The sequence below is a fragment of the Staurois parvus genome, unplaced genomic scaffold (assembly GCF_062004578.1).
Source record: "Staurois parvus isolate SC_StPar_1 unplaced genomic scaffold, SC_StPar_1.0 ptg000017l, whole genome shotgun sequence".
Classification (NCBI taxonomy): domain Eukaryota; kingdom Metazoa; phylum Chordata; class Amphibia; order Anura; family Ranidae; genus Staurois; species Staurois parvus.
Window position 1 is genome coordinate 13602996 of NW_028317813.1, and position 17539 is coordinate 13620534.

The 17539-nt window shown below is 42.3% G+C and overlaps 1 protein-coding gene across 1 annotated transcript in view; it reads right to left on the reverse strand.

Moving 5' to 3' along the window:
* The window catches only part of ERBB3 (erb-b2 receptor tyrosine kinase 3), a 139649-nt gene extending 122982 nt beyond the window's left edge, over positions 1-16667 (reverse strand). Inside the window, exon 1 of the mRNA XM_089680044.1 lies at positions 16457-16667. Within this exon, the coding sequence (XP_089536170.1) occupies positions 16457-16535 (79 nt within the window). The 5' untranslated portion in view covers positions 16536-16667. The remainder of the gene's footprint in view (positions 1-16456) is intronic.
* Between the last annotated feature and the right edge of the window lie 872 nt (positions 16668-17539).

Here is a 17539-nt window from a genome sequence, read left to right on the forward strand (position 1 = left end):
TTTCCTGTAGAGTTCTGGGACACATGCATTGTTGTTTGTTTGCCTTTAACCATTTGTCCTCCTGAGGATTTACCCCCCTTCCTGGCAAGGCCATTCTTTTGCATTACGGCGCTGCGTTATTTTAACTGACAATTGTGCGGTCATGCTGCACCCAAATTAAATGTACGTCCTTTTTTTCCCACGAATTGAGCTTTCTTTTGGTGGTATTTGATCGCCTGTGCGGTTTTTATTTTTTGCGCTATACAAAAAAGACTGACAATTTTGAGAAAAAAAATATTTTTCAATATTTTTGACTTTTTGCTATTAAACGTGTCCTGTAAAAAAATCAAATTTCATCATAAATTTACACCAAAATGTATTCAGATACATGTCTTTGCTAAAAAAAAAAACAAAAAAACAAAAAAAAAAACAATACATGTAAATTAATTGGCTTACGTGAAAGTTATAGCATATACAAATGGCGGTATATATACTGGGATTTTTAATTATAGCAGTACTGTGGTGGACATTCTGACACTGGGGGCAATTGACTTGGTGTCACTGACATCCCCAGTGACACCAATACAGTGATCAGTGCTAAAAAAAACCACTGTCACTGTACTAATGGCACTGTGCAGGAATGGGTTAACATGAAGGGCGATCAAAGGGTTAACTGTGTGCTGTGAGTGTTTTACTAGGGGGCGGTGTCAGTATGCACAGCCATCCAAAGCAGTGTCCCCTTGCTGATAGGGAGGAGAACTGTTAGCAAACAAATTTGTATTCCTCCCCGTTGGAAATCCTTGGAAATCACCGGGCGCTGGCGAGTAATTACTGGATGGGACACGTTGATTGACAACTGCGGCCGGCAGCGCAAATAGGCGCACATGCAGCTAGCGCATACCCCCTACCTGGAAATGCAAAATCACATATATATATACGTGATTTTCCACACCCATGGCACCCCGTAGCAGTATTTCTACTATAGGGCAGTCCGGAAACGGTTAAATAATTTTGTCCTTTCCTCACTTTGTAGCTACGGGATGCTCTATGTAGTTAGTCCCACAATTCTTCTTCTTCATGCTTTAGTCTCCATTCACCTCGCTGAAACGCGTCAGAACTGCATGTACCATGGTGTTTCAATCATAGTGAATTAATAAAGAAGATTCCACAGTCCGTTGATGAGTACTTTTGCATTCCATTCCCCACCATATACTGTATTCTGCTGGAGCTAGACACACTATGATTTTTTAACTATCTGATATTCATCTGTGATGATCTTCACAAGTCAAGTTTTTTGCTTAACAATTTCAATGACGGGCAAGATGTCATTTGGATGGAGTCTATGTCTGTCCAAGCTACTAGACTGTAAAAGTTAAGCTATGTCACCACAACTGGATCAATTATAGAGATCACACTTTCAGTGCACAGATTGCAGAAGCAAAACATACCTAAATATTTTTGAATGCAAAAATCAATAAGTAAAATGAATACTAAAAACCTTTCAGGTCTCAGAGAACACCTACTAAAATAATAGTTCATGGTACATTTGCGAGAACAGAAGGTTGTGGAGTTATATCATCAATATATCGATCAGACTTTTCAACACAGAGGAACCCTTGAAATAACTTTCTGGTGTCAGGGAACCCCTGCTAACAATTGCTGCATGTACAACTCATGATACATTAGTGTGATGGTCACTGGGAAGAATGCTCCTTAGGCTTGTGGTCATTGTGAAGATATACCCCCTTACAGCTAAAAAGATCAATGGTGTCAGTGGGAACTTATCTGAGAGGTAGAAATTGCTCATTGCTCAAGGAACCCCTAGAAACCTCTAGAGCGGGTGTTGGCAACCCGTGGCTCCAGAGCCGCATGCGGCTCTTTTTCACCTTTGCTGCGGCTCCGGAGCACACTGCCCACCAGGTGACAGGCAATAGGGTTGCCGTAGCTCAGTGGTCGGCAAGCCGTGGTTCTTTACACATTTTAATGCGGCTCTTCTGTGTGCCGGGCGCCCGCTCCCCTCCCTCCTCTCGGGCGGCCGCCCCAAAAGTCAGGACTCCGCAGCTAGCCCAGCAATGGGCAAACTACGGCCCGGCGAACCTTTTAATCCGGCCCGCGGAGCGTGGCAAACATTGGCTGTCAGGATGTAGGCGGGGCAGCGTGACGAACTCCTCTCCTCTCACAGTCCGCCCTGAAGACCGGAACGGCGCGGGAACACGGCGAGAGGAACGCGCGGAGCAAAGGTAAGTGAATTGACACAATATGGGGAATGAATTACTATAGGGGGGATGAATTACTATAGGGGGGATGAATTACTATATGGGGGATGAATTACTATGGGGGATGAATTACTATATGGGGGATGAATTACTATGGGGGATGAATTACTATAGGGGGGATGAATTACTATAGGGGGGATGAATTACTATGGGGGATGAATTACTATATGGGGGATGAATTACTATGGGGGATGAATTACTATATGGGGGATGAATTACTATGGGGGATGAATTACTATATGGGGGATGAATTACTATGGGGGATGAATTACTATATGGGGGATGAATTACTATGGGGGATGAATTACTATGGGGGATGAATTACTATGGGGGATGAATTACTATATGGGGGATGAATTACTATGGGGGATGAATTACTATGGGGGATGAATTACTATATGGGGGATATATTTTCAGTTTTAAAAATGTGGCTCTCAAAATAAATTTCAATCGTGATTTTGGCGAGATTTGGCTCAGTTGAAAAAAAAGGTTGCCCACCACTGCTCTAGAGGAACCTAGGTTGAGAAACCCTAATATAGAGAGATGAATTATATCTACAACTCTATATAACAAAATTATCTTGATAATTTTGTAATGAAACAAATTATAAAGTGAAAATCATAGTGATCTCTAAGGTTTCTTTCACACAGGCACGCTCCGCTCTGTCCATCAAGGGGTCTGTGAACAGTTCACCTGCTGAATTAGAGCTGAAAGGGATAAATGTTCCTTTTCAGACATCCACGCTGTTCAGCTTTAGCCTGTAATTTTAAAGCAGACTGAGGTGAACCCAAGTAAGATCTACGGGCTGCCAGATGCAAAGTGAATTGTGTCCGTTTACATCTGACTGCCTCTGATACATCATGTTTATGTCCAAAAAAATGGAAAAGGATGCAGTCATATTGGTTTTATTTTAGACCTGGACAAACTCGGAGGTAGGTAAATGTAAATGCACAAGAGGCTGTTCATATTTGCCTGCCCAAAGAGCTGCATAGAGCTTCCAATCAGGTCTGCCTGAAAAACTGACCGGTGGGCCTGTTTGGAAAGCCATTCTGCAAGGGATCTGGTCAGGGTAGGTCAGAGATCAATTTGCCACTGCTCTCTCCACAATGAACCCTGAGCTTTGCCCTGCATGGGCAAAGCACCGTATCACTTTTAAAAATGAGTTGCTTGCAATAATCTCGACTCTATTAACATCAGTATGTAGATATCAGAATTGACAAGCAGGTTATGTTCAATGTAGGCATCTTGCTGTCTCATTACCCTTTAATATTGAATTTGCAGGCAAAATATTCTTCATCTTTGGACATGTATTCCTATACAAATCATCATCAAATACTTTATGATATGAAAGCAGAATATAAATCTGAAAAAAAAATGGACACTATCAACACTCTGTAATTGCTTCATTTGATCAAGCACACTCAGGGACCTCAATGGCAAATTTACAATTGCCCGATGGCCTTTCCATTTCAGTGCTTCACTGCAGATGTGATTTAGAGCTTTCTTAAAGGATCAAAGTACATTGTATAATGTTTCCCACCCTTGATTTCTCAATTCCCATCAGAACGTTGCAAAAGCAAACCAGAGCCCCATTTATTTCATCTTAATTCATCTAGCATGAACTCTGCCTATAATATAGTCATGTGTCTATTTGCATAGTGATCTCCTGGACTGAGCCACTTGTCTCTATTATTTCCTTCAAAGAGTGAGATTGTTTGTTTTATATTGATACATGTAACCAAATATTTCTCTTAGTGTCTGTTTGTGGAACATGCTGTTTCCATGCCACTTCAGAGTCAATAAAGCACCCTAAACTGACACGCCACCTTTCATTTGACACGAGATGAACATCTACTAAACACTGTTATCATATATAACCTAACAATTAATTCCGAGCACTTTAAATGTGTGTCTGTATTGCATGAAATTATTTGAATCTGTGCAGCATATTAATCAGATTGGTAGAATGAAAGTTCAAGGACACAAAAGAACCCATCACAAGACATTCCGGTACTGCTAATTTTAATAATACCATAAATACTTAAAGCAGGATTAAACCCCAAAACAAAAGTATAATATATTGCAGATTTACAATCTTTAAATGTCATGGCTGCATTTTTTTCCTTCATTTCCACCTGGTGGTCCAGCCAGTAACACTTTTTATCTTAGGATGTCTCTACTCTGGATGGAGGAACTATGGAGACACCTTTGGACAGCAGCATTGTCAATCTGGTGAGAGGGTAGTGTAAAAACAGCCACAGACAATGTGATTTTGTTTCCTGCAACCACGTGTTGGATTCCCCCATCAACACTGAACCTCCCACAGAGCCTCTCCCAGTGGAGGGGGGATTTAGAGTATGGAGGTGGTGGGTAGCCATCCCTGCCAGGAGAACACAGTGATTATTGCTAGAGGCTATAGCCACTGGCAATAATTGAATAATCGCATGAAAGATCCAACAAGCTGGTTGCACCCAAGTCGCACAACAATGAAATTGGGTACAATCTGCCTGCCCATAGATGGTTCCAATATCGGCCTGTCCCTGCTAACACTATTTAAGCAGTTACAGAAATATTTTTGGGGGAGATAAAGTTTTTATATAAGCAAATAAAAGCTGTCCATTGTAAGCACCCATGTCAGCAATTAACTGTAACTGCCACTTTTGCCAGACAGCTTGGTCTGGTAAAGGCAGTTGAAGAAAGTTGAAAAAATCTCTGTATCTTTCTAGTTAAGAAAGTATCAAATGTCTTCAAGGCATGCCACTACTCCTTAAACAGGTTTTCAAAGACCACCATGTAAAAAAAGTGTAAACATGCAATAATAAAGATAATTCTTAGCTGTATATCTCACAGACCAAAGAAGCTAAACAACTCAGAGGGTATTTACTATGGGATTTCCCTTATGTCAGTATTTGCAGCTTGGTGCTCAGCTTAGATTGCATGGTATCCACCATGAAATCCCCAGTTGTCACTACAACCTTGAAATATGTTCACTCATATGTGCACAATCAATCAGAACTATTCTTTCAACCTACGGCAACCTCAATACCTAAAATTATACACGGCATGATCCAAACCTTTCATTTATCAATATTTTTTCACAAAAGTATGTACTGCAGGTACTGACAACCGTATAAAAAATTGTTTATAAACTACATTAAACAATGCGCCCATTAAAAAAGTCAATATTTGCCAAGCACCTCTTTGGTGTGGACCAACTTAAAGCAAACCATTCTTGATTCACTTTGGATAGAGTGGGGAAAGGTTAGAAGCTTTGTTGGGCTTTTATTAAAGTTTTTGCCCCTATTGGGGAGATTTCCTGTAGATATGACAGGAAGCAAGAGGGAATCTCCACAAAAGAAGAATAAAATCAAGCACTGGTGTCCACCTTTCCCATTAATTTATGTTTCAGGGATGACTATTAAAGCACTGAAAGGGTAGATTTTGTCTAACTCTCAGTTCAGCTTTAATGTTTAAATGTCCTCCCATATTCTCCCCCCCCCCCCCCCCCCCGTAATTGTCTCCAGGGCATGACATTCAGGTGAATCTTTCAAATCGAACAAACAAGGCAATAAAAATTAACAGAGTTTCTACATGCAATCAGTGACTGAAAAAATGCCTGGAATTCCATATTATAATGAACAGGCTATGGACATTGAGGTTTTACATATTCCTAATAAGCATTCTATGAGCTTGAGGATGTATTTCTACTGTACCTGCAGCTACAGAGGGCAGTGAGGGCTTGTTTAAAAGCTCACTGAACTCTTGTTAAGCATATTCAAATACCTGAATGTCTATAGGTTGACCATAAGTTGACTTTAAGCTAAAAAACAGGTATCTAGTTGTATGTACACCAAGCAGTATTTATTTTACAGAATACCTGTATCTCAGGAGCCCCAAAATTTGGTGTGCCTTCTAAACCCAGGTCTTTATCCAACCTCCTTTTGCACCTCACTGCTGGTCTCCTAGGCCAGGTTCATAATTGTGTGTTGTGGGATTGCACGCAAAATGACGCACATTCCCGCAACACTTTTTGCCCTTTTTGCAGATGCATGGTGGTGCATTAATTCCCAATGGCACTCCCATGAACCTTGCTTACGAGCACGCCAAAATTCAACGTAATGTGCAGAAAATGTGCAAAACACACGCACCTGTGAACGGAGTGATAGTGTATTGGGCACTCTCATTGACCACCAGTTAACAGGCACAGGTCTGAACCCACAAAGAGCTGAACAGAATATTGGAAGCATTATGGCATAGTTTCTTGGCTTGAGGAGTTTTGCCCCATCACACCTAAGCATTTTTTCCCTTGATTATTGAAGCACGACAACGCTCAAGTTGAAGAATCCTTTCCCTGAGTGCTTCGTTGACTGGCACTTTTCGTATGAAGCTCGAAGTACATGAGTTACTTTTGGGGCAAAATTGCTTGTTTTGGGTCTCTTAGATTTTAATGGGACCATCCAAAAAATGCTTGAAAAATGTGTTTACGCATATTTTTCAGGCGATCCCATTTAAACATCATGTACTACAAGTTGCACATAAAAATGTGCAAATCCACAAAAAAAGGGCCTTTAAAATTACCTACCTATGCCTATGCCTAATGTAAATTGGGCCCAATGGTATGCAAAGGCATTTGTTTCCTTCTCTTATTTTCTCCTCAAGTATCCCTTCAGTATGCACATTTACTACCTGTACTCCCTAACCATGTATAAACCATGTATAAAACATACCTCTTAAATAAGTCAATAAGTGGACCTGTAATTGCTTACTATAAATTAACTGTTTAAAATTCAGAAACTTTTAAAAAATCTATTAGCTGAAAAACAACAACACGGGAAGGCCAATCCTATGTGACTGTTCTCTATGGAAATTTACAGCCCACATTTCATGGTCACACAGCGTAAAAAATCACTGAATAATGAGTTGTTTCTACTGTACGTCTGCTACTTTGCATGCCATTTATCAACATTATCAACATGATGAATTGAATGGGCATCACAAGAAAAAAAGCATTACCTTTATGTTACTACTGCAAAAACAAAATGATAAAAATGAAATGTTCTATTTTTTAATTTAATTGTTTTTGTGTTATATTGAAATAACAGCACTTGAAATAAACGAGTCTATGTCAGAGTAGAACAGTACAGCTATGTTCTATTCATGATCAGTGAATCTAAAGTCTTCCCACAGTAACGCCTGCAAGGTTTTAGTTTGCTCTCATCCTGCTACTTGTCTGTCAGCTGTCCACAGCTTCTATCGATGAGACCCAGCAAGCTGCCCATATGTGGGTGTTCTGTGTCACCAAAGGCCATATGATGCTTTACAATCCAGTGACTGGCGCATTTAATTACAGGTCAGCCATGTATAAATTGCATTTACCAAGAAGCTCCTTTTGAATGAATCTCTGTGTTTGTGCTATGCAGTTCAGTACTCCCACAGCCCAAACATACCCTGGTAGTGCTCATGTTAAATTGGCCACTTTGTGTAATTTTATTAGCGGATTGGAATGGGGATGTGCGGTTTAATAAATGGTCTAAGCATGCAAAACAGCGTATACTTAAAATTCCTGTAAGCTAGCTGATTTCCAGGGACAGTCCTCGCATGTGAACATCTGTCCTTGGAAATATTTTACCTTGGGAAAACAACCAAAGGTAACAGTTTGGGAATTAAATTTTACTATGGAAGTTAATGGACTGTTGGACTACAACTGCCAATGTGAGCTGGGTATAAAGAGATGGACTTGTATTTTCACAGGCTGAATACCGAGGAGCTCTCTGTTTGCCTAGAGGAGATTGAGGTGTGCACATTACTGCTCCTGTGTGCATGTCAACCTGCTATAAGCCTGTGGCTGTGTGGTGATGACTGGAGTTGTTCTAGGCCAGTGGTAGCGAACCTATAGGACGTGTGCCGCAGCGAGCATACAGATCCTTCTCTATCGGCACACGAGCCAAGTCGCCCCAGCAGCCGAGCATCAGATAACAGCGCAGATAGGCACCATATGCATTCTCGGAAAGGAGTGGTGGTGCCAGGCGATGACGTCATGAGCCGCGACTCATTAGCCGTGACTTGTCCGAGCTTTCGCATGGCTGGTCAGTGCACTGCCAAGGATATATATATTGGATTAGCTGTGACTTTTAATTCCTTTTTTTTTATTAACACAAGATTTTAGCTTGTGCTCGTGGTCAGTGGAACTTTGCCCCCTTGTGCTTGTGGTCAGTGGAACTTTGCCCCTTTGTGCTCATGGTCAGTGGAACTTTGCCCCCTTGTGCTCATGGTCAGTGGAACTTTGCCCTCTTGTGCTCGTAGACAGTGGAACTTTGCCCCCTTGTGCTCGTGGTCAGTGGAACTTTGCCCCCTTGTGCTCGTGGTCAGTGGAACTTTTCCCCCTTATGCTCATGGTCAGGGAAACTTTGCCCCCTTGTGCTGGTGGTCAGTGGAACTTTGCCCCTTGTGCTCGTGGTCAGTGGAACTTTTCCCCCTTGTGCTGGTGGTCAGTGGAACTTCCCCCTTGTGCTGGTGGTCAGTGGAACTTTGCCCCCTTGTGCTTGTGGTCAGTGGAACTTTGCCCCCTTGTGCTGGTGGTCAGTGGAACTTTGCCCCTTGTGCTCGTGGTCAGTGGAACTTTCCCCCTTGTGCTCATGGTCAGTGGAAATTTTCCCCCTTGTGCTCCTGGTCAGTGGAACTTTTCCCCCTTGTGCTGCTCGTGGTCAGTGGAACTTTGCCCCCTTGTGCTGGTGATCAGTGGAACTTTTCCCCATTGTGCTTCTGGTCAGTGGAACTTTGCCCCCTTGTGCTCGTGGTCAGGGAAACTTTGCCCCCTTGTGCTCGTGGTAAGTGGAACTTTGCCCCCTTGTGCTGGTGATCAGTGGAACTTTGGATGTTAATGTATGTGTTGTTTTTTCTAAACGAAAACCTCAGTATTCAGGTTTATTTGCAGTGTTGGCGCTTTGCGATAAATAAGTGGGTTTTGGGTTGCAGTTTGGGCACTAGGTCTCTAAAAGGTTCTCCATCACTGTTCTAGGCAGATCTAGTAGTGAGCGGACATCTGAACAGCAGGACCCCTGTTGCTGTGAGTAGTGAGAGGACACTGCTGCCATTAATCTGTTGCTGCTAGCAGAGACTGAGCACATAGGGACTGGCCATCTAACTAGCAACCTTTTTACTGCATGCAGACTTTACTGGGACTGTGCAGTAAAGGCTGGGCCCCAACGCTAGCCAGCTAAAGAACTAAGGCTAATCACTGCTCACTCAGATAGCTGCTTCACAAGAACTTTGCCTACTGTCCATAGTAAAAGGTACCTCCTTAGGTTGTCTTAAATTTCATCTCTCCCGTTCACACCAAAGTGGATATAGTCTACTGTTCACAGAGGTGTTATTGCAGTATTAATTATTATTGCTGTTACTGTTTTCTAATGCCTTTACTTATTGCTGATTTTGTGGATTACCAGGTTTCCTTTAATTTAGCTGCATAGAACTCCATTCTATGCTGCCATAGCCTAGTGAACATATTGTCTAGTGAAATGTGATTGCTCTAATCCTTTACTTTCTCATTTATGTGCATACTATTTACTGCAACCTGTGACAATATATTGAATTAATTTACCCCTACCCAGTGTGATGTTTACTTTATGATAGTGAACCTTAGTTGTGTAACATTATTCGTGTTCCCAGTAACATCGCATTATCCATTTGCTTAACCTGGAGTGTCAGTGGGGCTGAGGTCGAGCCAGAAGGACAAAGTACCCAATCTACCAAGTGGCTCCTACAGGGGTAGTGCTACATGTTTAAAATATACCTAACATAATTTATAAAGAGTGGTATAGCTACTCTTCAGAATTCCATCCTCCACACAACCAATCTTGGAACGGGCGACATATTGGTGGCATGGCGGGAGATGGCATTGAGGCTGGAGTGCCCATACTGCGGACACTCATTCCGCTGAAAAAAATGTGGTGACTGCCTTATGGAATTTCCCCCACTGAATCTATTCAAACAAGATTTGTTGAATTCCAAGACTATGGACTGGAGAACTGGATGTAAATATGCAGATATTTCACCTGATCTAGTTTTGGTCACCTCTGATCCCAGTTCTTAATGACCAGAACAAACATTTTTCCTAGAACAAACTCAGAATACTGGCCCTTCAGACTCAGGAATCCCTTCTACCCCAAATTATTATTATTATTATTATACAGGATTTATATGAGATTGCTGCCCAAGGTCACAGAAATCATGCACTATGCTCCGAACCCGCTACACCTGTACATCTTTCTTCACTACCACTCTCAGATTACTAAATGAATTGCATAAAAATGCAATCACTTAACCAGCCTGTTGTGTAACAAGTGCAGAAACGGATCCTGTTTTGTAAGTCATGAAACACAGACAATAACATGGGGTGTTCAGAAAATCTGACACTGTCTAGAACAACACTGATTGACCATGTTCCTAACATGAGACCATACTTCCTTCCCATTATGGAGCGTGCTTTTCTGATGTGCCCTGTAGAATGTAAATTAATTAACTTATGTAATGCCATAGCCTGGATTTTAGTAGATTCCCGCAGGCATAATGTTATGACACCAGTCAAAAGAACTGCAAATAATAACTTCCTTGAAATTTAAATTAAGGTTCCATGCACACGGGGCGTTTTAATAACGCTGGTAACGTTAGCTGTGTAAAGTCATATTAAAAATGTGAGTTTTTCAGCGTTTTGTAGTGTTTTTGTATTAGTGTTTTGCTGCTTTTTTCGCATTTGTGTTTTTTGACAAAAAAAATTTTTTTTCTAAGAAAAATCCAAAAACACTGGTTTGCCGTGTTTTACCGCATTTTACCGCTTTTTGCTGCGTTAGAGTGTTTTTACAGCTAAAAAACTCCTCTAAAAACCCACTCGTTTTTTCCAGCCAAAAAACGCCCCTGCCAAAAAACGTTGATTACAGTCTATGTGTGCATGGACACTTTAATGGCTGCAGAAAAAAACACCAAAAGCCAAAAACGGCGGCTGTAAAAACATCCAGTGTGTATGAGGGCTACTAAATAGTTTTTCAGTTCAGAATTTAAAGTATTAATACTCAATGTTTTTAATCTTAACACACTGAGCACAATAAAATAAACATTACTAGTAAACTATTTGTTAAAAATCCTACCCCAGCACTTGCAGTTTACATATTTCAATGCTGTTGGCCTGTGCTCTCTTAGGGCTGCTTCCCTGAGCATCTGGTCTTCACAGGAAAGCGGTAACAGTGGACAGTGCAGTCTCCAACTAATCTTTTAGCTTGGAGAAGGGAGGGGGAGGTAGAAGCAGGGGAGTGCCTTGTCATTGTAGGCTATGGGGCTGTGTGTTTCTAGTGCTGCGCACAGTTTGGGAGACAAATGTATATTCTCTGCATGCAAGGGTGACTCCCTGCAATAGAAAGGAGCTGATTCACACAATGAATCGTGCAGGAACGTGCTGTGCGATTCACATGCGATCTAAGTGCAGTGCACTTTCAGCCCATTCATTTGATTGGGCTGAAATAGTGGCTGACTGCACCAAAAGTAGTTCATTCTCTACATTATAAAACGGACAGGATCCGGATTGCATGGTAGTACTGTACCATGCAATCCAGTGCAGGCAAACACACTGCATTTCCAACCTGTGTTTGGGTTGTCATTACGATAATACTGACACCCGCTGCAGATCACAATTGGGGACACTTGTTCTGGTGATTGCCTCACTTTGGAAGGATTTCCTCCCACTTCCTATGCTGGCTATGGGACAGGAAGTGATGGGAAATCTCCCCAATGGGACACTGATGGCAAAAAACTGATATAACTCTATTCAAAATGAAAAGAAAAGTGATGTTCAACTTTAAAAAATCACAGCGGTGGATTTGTTCAGTCGGGACAGAGGAGGAATGTGTTTACCTATAGCTTGTCAAGCCTGAAATGCAAGCTTTCCTCAATACTTTATCTTGGGGAGAAAGCAAGTTTCAGATAGCTGCTTGCTGTATTAACCCCAGTGCTCCATAGAACAGCGTATGGCTGGTTTGCTTATTGGCTCCCATCTCCTAGTCCCTGGACCTCAGATGCCCCCAGACTAAACACCAGATGTGGACTTTTGTTTTTTTTTTTAAATATTTTATATCCCTGATTTGCCAGAAATAAAATAAATCTGTAGTTTGTTAAACACAAAAGAGTTCTCAAGAATAAATCTATACTATTCTCACGTGTTGGCAAACATCTCTGACAACAAAATATGGAAATTCCCTTCTTTATGCCGTATTCCATGGCAGGTCACACACACTTGTTGTTTTATATGTACATTAATAGGTACATACAGCTTGGCCTCCACACAACACATAGTAAAAATCTAATACCATGCATCATCAGTACTTGCTTGTAATACATACACACAAATATATTCAAAGGGGTTGATTTACGAAGCTGGAGAGTGTAAAATCTGGTGCAGCTCTACATAGAAACCAATCAGTGTCTAACTTCAGATTGTTCAATTAAAGTGTTACTAAACTCCGGACCCTGCATTCACTATATCTGGTGTCCCACAGTACACACAACATGGAAATGCAATTATTTTAGTAACTACAAACAGCTAATTACCTTTTATCATCAGCAGTTAGAGCAGTCTTGTGACTTCTATCAGTGTCCAACAGAGCACATGTTAAAGGTTATAGGAGGAGTTTTCATTCTGCTCTAGGAAGATGCAGTACCCCTGACCTCTGTCTGGACAGTGCTGATCACATGCACTCTCCCAAAGAAAAATAAAATCTCTCTAGCAATAATATAAAATGGTGTAATAAACTTGGCGTCTACCCAACACATAAAAAATCTCCAATCTAAAGCCATGTGCCTAGTGCAGTGCAAGTACTTGCTCATCAGTGCTTTATGTGCTTGTAATAGAAACACACAAACGTCTACAAAGTGTAATATAAAGTGCTGTACATGCGTATCTTGGCTTCCATATAACACCTAATGAACACTGGACACCAGGCATTCATCCCAATCCATGTACATACAGTAGTGCATGTTTGCTCATCAGCACTTTATAATAATCCCATAATAAACACACAAAATTACAGAAAGTGTCATATAAAATGGTGTACATTAAATACATAGATCTTGTCATCTACACAACACTGACTGAGAACAGGACAACAAACATTCATCCCAAGTCATCTACATAGCAGTGGCCATCAGTGATTTATAATCAGCCTGTATTATACAAACACAAACTTCTAGGATCTGTAATATAAAATGCTGTACATAGAACTAGGCTTCTACACAACACATAATAAAAATGGTCACCAGGCACTCATCTCCAGTCATGTACATAGTGCAGTGCCTCTATTTGCTCATCAGGACCTTATAATGAGGCTGTAATATACACACAAACATATACAAAGTGTAGCATAAAACTCTGTACGTGATAGATTTTAGCTTTCATATACCACATAATAAAAAGGTATTCAACTTCATCCATGTACATAGTACTGTGAATGTACTTACTTGTCAGTGATTTATAAGGAGGCTGTAATATACAGACAGACTTATACACAGTGTATTATAAACGTCTATACATTATAGAGCTTCCACACTATATACATAATAGAAGGCATTGATCTGGGTGCATGTATCTAAGCATTAGGACATTATAATACGCCTGTACTATACACACAGACTGTATGCAAAGTGTAATATAAAGTTCTACACCTTATAGATCAGTGGTCTTCAAAGTGCAGCCCCCAGGCCAGATGCAGCCCTTTGCTTGACGGCCCTTGGGGCACTATTCATCCCACTGACAACACTTATAAGGCATCATTGCTCCCACTGACACTAACAATGGGGAACTATTCCTCCCACTGACACCAACAATGGGGCACTATTCCAGCCACTGATACGAGGCACTATTCATCCCACTGACAACACCTATAAGGCATCATTGCTCCCACTGACACCAACTATGGGGCACTATTCATCCCACTGACAACACTTATAAGGCATCATTGCTCCCGCTGACACTAACAATGGAGAACTATTCCTCCCACTGACACCAACAACGGGGCACTATTCCAGCCACTGATACGAGGCACTATTCATGCCACTGACAACACCTATAAGGCATCATTGCTTCCACTGACACCAACTATGGGGCACTATTCCAGCCACTGACACCAACTATGGGGCACTATTCCAGCCACTGACACCAACAATGGGGCACTATTCCAGCCACTGACACCAACAATGGGACACTATTCCTTCCACTGACACCAACAATGGGACACTATTCCTTCCACTGACACCAACAATGGGACACTATTCCTTCCACTGACACCAACAATGGGGCACTATTCTTCCCACTGACACCAAGGATGGGGAACTTTTTCTCTCACTGACACTGACAATGGTTCACCCTTACTCCCACTGATATAAATGTTGGAACACTATTCCTGCCACTGACAACAACAATGGGGCGCTATTTCTCCTAATAACCACAGACATTGTTTACTGACACTGGGGCATTTTCTACTCCCACTGGCCACAGTCTGGCCCTCCAAAAATCTGAAGAACAGTAAACTGGCCCTTTGGAAAATTTGGAGGCACTGTAATACATCTTGGGTTCCACACTACAAGTAATATAAGGCATTTGTTTGACTGATGTCACATAGTATGGATCCAGGTACAGTGATGTCACATAGTATGGATCCAGGTACAGTGATGTCACATAGTATGGATCCAGGTACAGTGATGTCACATAGTATGGGTCCAGGTACAGTGATGTCATATAGCATGGATCCAGGTACAGTGATTGGTGTCACATAGTATGGATCCAGGTACAGTGATGTCACATAGCATGCATCCAGGTACAGTGATGTCATATAGCAAGGATCCAGGTACAGTGATGTCACATAGTATGGATCCAGGTACAGTGATGTTACATAGTATGGATCTAGGTACAGTGATGTCATATAGTATGGATCCAGCCACAGTGATTGGTGTCACATAGCATGGATCCTGGCACAGTGTTTGGTGTCACATAGTATAGATCCAGGCACAGTGATTGGTGTCACATAGTATGGATCCAGGTACAGTGATTGGTGTCACATAGTATGGATCCAGGTACAGTGATGTCACATAGTATGGATCCAGGTACAGTGATGTCACATAGTATGGATCCAGGCACAGTGTTTGGTGTCACACAGTATAGATCCAGGCACAGTGATTTGTGTCACATAGTATGGATCCAGGTACAGTGATGTCACATAGTATGGATCCAGGCACAGTGATTGGTGTCACATAGTATAGATCCAGGTACAGTGATTGGTGTCACAAAGTATGGATCCAGGCACAGAGATTGGTGTCACATAGTATAGATCCAGGTACAGTGATGTCACATAGTATAGATCCAGGTACAGTGATGTCACATAGTATGGATCCAGGTACAGTGATTGGTGTCACATAGTATGGATCCAGGTACAGTGATTGGTGTCACATAGTATGAATCCAGGTACAGTGATGTCACATAGTATGGATCCAGGCACAGTGATTGGTGTCACATAGTATAGATCCAGGCACAGTGATTGGTGTCACATAGTATGGATCCAGGCACAGTGATTGGTGTCACATAGTATGGATCCAGGTACAGTGATTGGTGTCACATAGTATGGATCCAGGTACAGTGATTGGTGTCACATAGCATGGATCCAGGTACAGTGATGTCACATAGTATGGATCCAGGTACAGTGATTGGTGTCACATAGTATAGATCCAGGCACAGTGATTGGTGTCACAGTATGGATCCAGGCACAGTGATTGGTGTCACATAGTATAGATCCAGGCACAGTGATTGGTGTCACAGTATGGATCCAGGCACAGTGACACAGCAGTCAGGTTAATAATACACGATGCGCGGTTGACAATTAAAGGCACACTTCCCACACTTTCCCAGCCTCCACAGGACTCTCGTAGCTTTGATTGTGCTCCTTTAAGACACACCTTCCCGAAACTGCTGCACACAATGCTGGCTGGGTCAGTCGGAATGAGAGAAAACAATGTCAGGGAGAGAGAACAGGTCTCGCAGCTCCGGGGAGGATCGGAGATCACTGAGTGCACCGTTCAGCCGGTCCAGTGATTGCCCCCAGCCTGGCAGAACACTCCACTCCTCCGAGCACCCTCCAATCACCGGCGAGCCCGCACTGATCACTTACCATTCTGAGTGCTGACACATTCCAATGCAGCCAGACATGCCAGTAGTAAGAGGGTCCATGGTCGTGCCCAGCGCTCCATCCCGGCCAGTGTGAGGTGTCAGCACAGCAGAGCGGACATGACACTCCGGGGACAGATAATCCAGATAGAGATGGCAGCACTAGGCATGCAATGTCAGCCGCCCGGGACTCAGGACTCAATCTGACAGCACTTGTCTCCTCCACATTCCTCATTCAAGAGAAAGTCACTCCGGGCACGCCCACATCCTGCTTGATTGGCTGAGAGCCGTCAATGGCTTGTACAGCGAGCCAAAGCCCAGCTACCTGCCACCACCTGAGTGACGTCACCGCCCGCAGGCAGAACACATTGCCTAATAACTGCTTGTGTAGCTGTCATGTTCCCAGCCAATCAGAAGGCTTGATGTCAACGGTGATCACTATTCATCCTGCTGAGATAAAATCCATTTTCATGTAGTCTTCCCTGAACTTCATGTGACTGTTACATCTAATAGCGCAGCGCTGAATGTGGACTTGGTTGGAAACAATTCGAAATGCATACAAATCTAGTTGTGAATATATTGCACGTAAATAACTCATGCAATACTCAGAAAATGCAAATTATTTGTTTTTACTTCATTATTTTTTTTCCATTTTCCATTAACTAAATACATTTTTTTACATTTATTTTGTTTTATTTCGTTAGTTATATATATTAAGACCAACAGAGTGAAGTTTTATTTATATAAATAATTACAGTCTAGATCAGCAATGGGCAAACTACGGCCCGCGGGCCGTATACGGCCCGGCGGACCTTTTAATCCGGCCCCCGGAGCGTGATACTGTCAGGATGGCAGTCAGGATGTGTGTAGGCGGGGCAGCGTGACGAACGCGAGGGGAGCTAGGCTCCTCTCACAGTCCGCCCTGAAGACCGGTGTAGCATGAAAATCTGTCTCCTATGAGGATCTGTCCCCCTCGACATATCTGCGCATGTGCCGGAGATCGCCGATCGGCTGCTAATGCCTGAAACTGGCACATGCGCAGATACGTCGAGGGGGACAGATCCTCATAGGAGACAGATTTTCATGC